Source organism: Parasteatoda tepidariorum, chromosome 8 (genome assembly GCF_043381705.1).
Source record: "Parasteatoda tepidariorum isolate YZ-2023 chromosome 8, CAS_Ptep_4.0, whole genome shotgun sequence".
In the NCBI taxonomy this organism is placed as follows: Eukaryota; Metazoa; Arthropoda; class Arachnida; order Araneae; family Theridiidae; genus Parasteatoda; species Parasteatoda tepidariorum.
The window spans coordinates 51,768,310-51,776,447 of NC_092211.1; the positions used below are offsets into that span (position 1 = coordinate 51,768,310).

The 8,138-nt window shown below is 26.4% G+C and overlaps 2 protein-coding genes across 2 annotated transcripts in view; one reads left to right on the top strand and one right to left on the bottom strand.

The window, feature by feature from the left end:
- Positions 1–1,810, bottom strand: part of LOC107446971 (soluble guanylate cyclase 88E) — a 202,004-nt gene extending 200,194 nt beyond the window's left edge. The window contains exon 1 of the mRNA XM_043047850.2: positions 1,155–1,810. Within this exon, the coding sequence (XP_042903784.1) occupies positions 1,155–1,322 (168 nt within the window). The 5' untranslated portion in view covers positions 1,323–1,810. The remainder of the gene's footprint in view (positions 1–1,154) is intronic.
- LOC107444215 (ras association domain-containing protein 8) overlaps positions 1–8,138 on the top strand; it is a 376,108-nt gene that overhangs the window by 212,864 nt on the left and 155,106 nt on the right. The window lies entirely within an intron of this gene.

Consider the following 8,138-nt stretch of genomic DNA (forward strand, 5'->3'; position numbering starts at 1 on the left):
ATATTTATATTCATTTATTCTTTTTTTTATTTCCACACAGTTTCACCACGCGCCAAATTTTCGAAATGCAATCAAAGTTTTATTTTTGTTCTAAAAAATATCAGTTATAAAAGTTTTTAAAAAAATAATTTACTCTAAAATTACCGTATCATTCACGAAATAGATTTTTTTGTTATCAGTCACAAGAATCAAAATTAGCAAAACTGTTTTAATAAAAAAAATAAAAAGCCAAACAAAAGCTCAAAAGATAAAGATGATAAATTAGAGAAGAGTTCTCTTCTGACAAGGGAATCGCTCGAAGACTTAAGACTTAAAGCCGCACTAATTTTCCACCGCAAATCTTTCCACTATATAGTTTTCTCGTCAGAAATTGATGTATCTAAAGCTTTCAAGATCACTTGAAATATTTCTACGGTATTTGTATTGCACCATAAAAATTCAACTGTTTAAAATGTAATAAAATAAATATAAGTGATTAGCATCTAGCAGCAACAAGAAAACAATAATAGGAACTTTGGAAAAGAAATTTCATATAAGAAAATCAACAAAACTGAACAATAAAATATATAAACAAACTCGAAATAGACATTTTTACCCAGAATTACATAAAAATTAGCATTTAAATTTTGCATACTTAACGCTTTTGCAAGTAAAAAATTTTTAACTCAAAGCTTGTATTTAATAATTTAACCAAAAATTTCAAAAGTGAATATTTTCAAAATATACCAAATTGTTTTAATGTTGGATATGTGCAAACGATTTTAAATAAAGTTTGTGCAAAGAATTATAAATCGGGTTCGTACAAACGTTTACAAATCTAGTTCGTGATAACTTTCCGAATCCTTTTGTGAAAATGTTTCAAAATCGGTTTCGCGGGAACGATTTCAGATTTTTTACTTCAAAAAATTGTATTTTTAACTGAATTTTAAAAAAAAAAAAATTTGAATAAAAAATATAAAAATTATTTCAATATTCTTATTTGCAATTCATTCTAACTCAGAAAGATAATTTTAAAATGTTTCCTTTAGAAAAACGTAAAAGATGGAATTTAATTTTAAATCATACAAAATGTAATTTTTATAAAAGATAAAACTTAGAACAGAGAAAAGACAAAGTGAGTTTTAAGCATAAATAAAAGTTTTTAAATGACTTACTTTACAAGCCTTGGATGTTAACCTTGGAATTAAACTATCAGGATAGACATGATGTGTGCTAAAAGTAGCATGATCAACTTTTGCTAATCTTCGTATTTCAATCCATTTGGCTTCCCCATAAACAGAAATAATATATTGACTCAAATTTTCCAATATCAGTCCATACATGATTATATTTTTCGTTATAAGGAATTGTGTAGGTAAAATTTCAGTGCATAACTCCAGTCCAGTAATGCGTCAGATTTTAAATAAATTATGAATTTCAAAATAATTTTTTATCGCAATATAATTATCACCAGAGGAAAATGTAATTTAAAAACACGTTCCTGAATTTTTTTCATAACATCAGCATGCATTTTTGAATAAATTGTTTCACAAAATTCAGGGTAAATGTTTTGAGTCAACTTGTAGCACTTTTATGAAAAAAACAGTAAAGAATGTTAACGCATTCAAAGCATTTTCTTAAACAAAGATTATAGAGTCCCCGTGGTAAATAAATTAAATTCTTAGAAAGCCAAGATAAATTACGAGAAGATAAGAGACATGCATTTCTGGTTGAAGAAGGATGAAGTTACTTTTCCCATAACTTGTTTATACCCGGTCCATTCTCAACCAGATCACAGTGTCAACTGAACCAAAGACAACGTGGAAAATGTAGGGATGCTTCGTTGCTATAGCAACAGATAGGGCGATAAATCATCCATTCTGGAAAATTCATCTGAGAAAAGGGTTGCAGCATCGTCTTTCGCTGAATAAGTGTGGAGATAGAGCAGCTTCTTCAAGTAAATTCTTTGTCTCATCATCGTCTCGATGAATAAGGAAAAAAAATATAAATAAAAAAGTTCAATATGAAAAAAAAAGAGACTCATCTCCATATCCATTCACACACACTTGTTAACTAGAACCGTCAAAATGGCGGGAATATAGATTCTCTTTTTTTTTTTTTTTTTTTTTTNTTTTTTTTTTTTTTTTTTTTAGAGTGTTCGAAAAGAGAATGTGACACGTTTTGGGAGTTCGAGTTCTGTTCGGCACTGATTGTTCCTTTGGGATGAACTAGTAAAAAGTTAGTTTCTTTTTTACTCGCGATACTAGGAAGATTAGAAAAAAAGAATCTCTGAATTCACTTATGCGATATTCGCCACGCGTAATTTACGATTGCCATTCTAAATGCGAAATATATACTACGAATCAGACGTATATTTTGATTTATAAATGGTTAGATGAAAAAAATATATTTAATTACTTCAGAAAAATATAAATATAATACTATTATTTAAATAAAAAATCTAAATTTAATACCAATCAATTTATTACTACTCTAATTTAACAAGCTTTTTGAAAGAAACGCCGAAATAATGGGAATATAGATCTATTCTTTTCTTTTTTTCTCTTTTTTTTAATATGTTAGTCATGACTTTTTGTTCTTTTCGAGTTCTATTTGGCACTGATTGTTCAGTGTGGCAAAATAGTAAAAAGTTTATTTTCATTCGATTATTTTCCTTTAAAGATTAAGAAATGTATCTTTTAATCAATTTATCTGGTATCTGACAAGCGTAATTTATAATTGCTTTTCTTCATACGAAATATATACTACGAATCAAATTTATATTTTAATTTATCAATTGGTAGATAAAAAAAATTTTATTCCTACAATAAAATATAAATATAATATTACTGTCTTATTTGATTGTAATTTTAATATTACTTTCCATTTAATAATATCTAAATAACAATAGATAAGTGATGTAAAATATAATCTAAATTTACTAGTAATTAATTGATTTGCTAATCTAATTTAACATGTTTGTTAGCAAGAACCACCGAAATAATGGTAATATAGATAGATTCTCTTTTTTCTTTTTTTCAATATGTTAGTCATGACTTTTTGTTCATTTCGAGTTCTATTTGGCATTGATTGTTCAGTGTGATAAAATAGTAAAAAGTTTATTTTTATTCGATTATTTTCCTTTAAAGATTAAGAAATCTATCTTTTAATCTATTTATTTGGTATTTGACAAGCGTAATGTATAATTGCTCTTCTTTATGCGAAATTATACTACGAATCAGATTTATATTTTAATTTATGAATACTAGATAGAAAAAATTAAATTCCTTCAGTAAAATATAAATATAATATTACTGCCTTATTTGATTGTAATTTTAATATTACTTTCCATTTAAAAATATCTAAATAACAATAGATAGATAATTTAAAATATAATTTAAATTCACTAGTAATTAATTGACTTGCTAATCTAATTTAACATGCTCGTTAGCAAGAACCGCCTAAATAATGGGAATATAGATAGATTCTTTTTTTTTCCTTTTTTTTATATGTTTGTCATGACTTTTTGTTCGTTTCAAGTTCTGTTTGGCACTGATTGTTCGGTGTGATAAAATAGTAAAAAGTTTATTTTTACCCGATTATTTTACCCTTAACGATTAAGAAATTAAGAAATTTATTTTGGAATCCACTTATGTGGTATTCCTGCGTGTAATTTACGATTGCTTTTCTTCATACGAAATATATACAACGAATCAGATTTATATTTTAATTTATGTTAGAAAAAAAAATATTTTATTTACTCAGTGAAATGTAAATTAATGTAATATTACTTTCTTATTCGATTGTAATTTTAATATTCATTCAAATTTATTAATACCTAAAGAACCATCGATAAATAATAGTTTAAGTAAATAATCTAAATCTACTACTAATCAATTAATTACTAATCTAATTTAACATGCTCGTTAGCGAGAATCAACATAGCGACGGGTATATAAAGTCTGTTTTTATAAAATGTTTTTCAAAAAAATTTAATTTTTATCTTTTTCTTTTCTCAAGTTATGTTTCGCTTTGTACATTGTGATAAAGTAGTAAAAATTTTATTTTTACCAGTGGTACAAATGATTAAGAAATATTAAATCCATTTATATGGTATTCGCCAGGCGTAATTTACGATTGCTTTTTTTCATACGAAATATATACTACGAATCTTTATATTTTAATTCATGAATGGTAGAAAGAAAAATTATTTTGTTTACCCTATAAAATATAAATTAATCTAATATTACTTTTTTATTCGAATGTAATTTTAATATTTCATTTAAATTTATTAATACGTAGAACCATATAAATAATTTTAATAAATAATCTAAATCTACTATTAATCAATTAGTTGCGAATTTAATTTAAATTGCTCATTAGCGGGAACCAACATGATATATAAAGTTTTTTTATAATAAGTTTTTCAAAAAAATATGATTTTTATTCTTCCTTTTCCAAGTTATGTTTGTCATAACTAAAAAAGGTGGAAGTAGTGAAGATATTAGACAGAGAATAATCAAAGCAAGAACATGTTTTAAGGGATTACATAAATTTTGGAGCGAGTCAAATATTGAAATGAAGACAAAAATAGTTGTTTACAGAGCTATTGTTAGAGCAGCACTATTATATGGCGCAGAAACCTGGAAACAGACTAAGATCGAATTACAAAAATTAGAAACCTTTCAAAACAAATGTTTAAGATTTATTTTTAAAATTGTCAAAATCTATTAAAGAAAGCTAAAATACAAACAATAGAAGATGAAATTAAAAAAGGAAGATGGAGCTGGCTCGGACATATCCTTAGAATGCCCAAAGAAAAAATTACATCTGTTGCGCTTACATGGGCCCCTGATGGTAAAAGAACAAGAGGAAGGCCCAGACTTACCATCCAGCGCATGTTTTTGGGCGAATTAAAAGAATGTAGAATATCTGGCTGAGAGGAAGCAAGATTTATTGCTAGAGACAGGAGGCGTTGGAGGGATATGCTAGAGGCCTTAAGTGCCCAAAGGCACGTAGAGGATAAGTAAGTAAGTAAGTATAGGAAGAAAAATCATTTAGTTCACTCAGTAAAATAAAAATTAATATTATATTACTTTCTCATTCAATTTTAATTTTAAGATTACTTTAAATTTAATAATAGCCAAATAACAATAAATTGATAATAATTTGAAAAAAAGATAATCTAAATCTACTGCTGTTCTGATCTAACATGCTTGTTAGCGAGAAGCGGGAAAATGAATTTCTTTTTTTAATATGTATGTCAAAAGAATAGTACATCTTTCTTTTTATCATTTCGAGTGTGTTTGGCACTGATTCTTGATTAGAATAATATAATATATAATTGATTAGAATAATATAATATGATTAGAATAATAAAATATATAAATTTACCTACAGAATTGCAAAATTTGTTGCAATCCATATATGGGTGATTCTCACGAAACATGACAATTCGGACCAAAAAATGTCTTCAAAATGATCAAAAAAATTTTCTTGTATACTTCTTTAGCTACACTTATTAATATCTTATATACAGCAGTGTAGTTTATTGACATTTGCTCGAGAAAAAAAATAAAATAGAAATTCACCAAATCTTGAATGCCAGGAAAATGACATATTACCTTAGAAGTTTAAAAAAACAGTCATTTTAAGTTAGTAGTAAGTAATTCAACTTAAGCCTTTATGTTAGATGGACCATAAATTGCTTAAATTAATTCTTTTTATCCACTGTGGACAGAAACAAAAAAATTTTTGTTGCTGATATGTACAGAATAAAATTGTGTATAATAATCAATCATTAAATAAATAAATAACTTTGATTACATCCAAGCATATTACAATCATACATAAACTTGGTATTAGGTTAATATTTGCTTTCCCTCTTTACAGTATTAGCAGTTAAAAAGAATTTCTGGTAACACTTCAATGTCCTGGCATTCATAAGCCAGGAAAATGACAGCCAGGATAATGACAAATTCGCCATTTTATAGCATATAACTTTACTTTAATTTAATATTTTGGCCGAAGACGTTTATATTCTGCAGAAAACAACAGTATTTCTTAAAATAACTCAGATAAATCTATGTAGTTTTTGTTATTAATGATTTCAAGAAGCCAGGAAAATGACAGCATAAAAACCTACTCACCTTGAAAAATTTTTTGAAATAGATTTTGAGCCAGAAAATTGGTTCTTTATTCATGCAACAAGACATGTTCAGATAGGAGGGTATCTAATCAATCTATTAACATAAGATATTGATTCCTGGCGCTATCTATTTTGGTTATAAATCACTAAATAAAAGTAGCCAGGAAAATGACAGATTTTCATGGGACAAACAAATTATTGACAGAAAAAATTATTTTAAACGAAGTTTTAGTAAACAATACCCTCTGCGTATATTCTAGAAATGCTTACATAGGATAAGATAAAAAAAATTAGATTTTGAGAAATGTATGGGAAGTTTTGAAACTAGTTATTATTGGAAATATTGTTTGGGACATACCAGGAAAATGACATTTTGATATTCAATTAAATTTTTTAAGCATACAAAACAGTCAATGCTTGTGCAAAATCATTTTAAAATACTAACAGCAATGCCATTTATGAATTTTTTTTAAAAAAAAGTTTTTTTAGTTTTATAGTATTAGATTTTGGAGCAAGGGACAGTGAATTTCATGTTTCGTGTAAATCACCCATATACTTAAAAAAAGAAAGGGAAAAAAAGTTTTTATCAAGTAAAAGCTCGATATCATAAAAAAAATTTCATCAATTCAATATAATATTTATTATATAATCAGTATAATAGTAATTATATATCGCGATTTAGGCATTAATAGGTAAAACAAGAACCCACAAAAAGCATATTTTTTAAAAAATCTGTTTAAAAAAAAGAGAAAGAGGAAACTAAAGTTGAAAAATAGAAAATGAAAATAGAAAAAAGGGGAATAATAAACCATGTAGGGACTATAACAGAATACTAAAACACCGAATAGACCACATTAACAGAATAGAAAATAATAGCAAATACAAAATTTTTAATATATAAAACTTTATCGAAAAATTACGATAAAGGGATTTTTGGATAAAGTATTTTCCACGGAAGTTCAGATTTAAATGATATTTACTTTGTCACTCAAAATAAAGGAAATAAATAGCAAGAAAATAATAAACATTGTTGGAGCAGAAACAGATAAAAGAATAATAAATATTGTTTATTGTGTTCTTAATGTGCAAAATTATAGTGAAGCATTGCGCTTTAGGCGTTAATGGATTAAGTATTATACCATGGAAATTAAGTTTTAGTCATATCTTTCGGCATCACTGTAAAAGAAAACAAACAAAACTGCGTAACAAAACAGGAAAAAAGGAAATAATAAACATTGTAGGAGCAAAAACAAAAGAAAAGAGCAAACATAAAATTTTTATTATGCTAAATTGTATTGAAAAACTGCGACTCCGGGAGAAAGTATCCCACGGAAAATTACAGTTGGTAATAATTTCTTTAGTCACTGTAAAAAAAAAGAAGAAAAAAAACAAAGGTTGATAAATAGAAAATAAAAAACAGCTATAAAAAAGAAAATAATAAACATTGTCTGAACAACAACAGAAGAAGAAAATAATAAATGCTGTCTGAAAGAGATAACATTGGGTTACAATCGAATCTTTCATTCCAGATGAATTTCTTTCTTTTCTTAAAAAAATAATTCCTTATTATTTTCTTTTCTCAATTCCGGTTAAAAGCACCTAAAATCTAGATGAATCGCTCGTTTCAATTTTCAAATTGTGATCATACTTTTTAATCAGAAATATTCGAAAGAAATGGAAATATTTCACGTTTGTTAAACATAAAAATATATATCATGGCCGAAATGCTAGTTTAATGAGAAGAAAACAAAAAAACTGATTTTAAGAATTACGTACGTTATATGCAGAGTCCGCAAAAAAAAAAACGAATCACCCTGAATAACTTTCGTTCTAATGATCGGATTTTCACGAACTAAGTAGTATTTGCGATCAAACCTGGGGGTGACCTCAAATATGTTAATTAATTAGTGCTAACTATTAATTAAGTTACGAAATCAGACACAAAAACGTACTTTCTCTGAATAAACATATAATTTTTTTTACATATTTGGAATCTAGACCCTTGAATTAG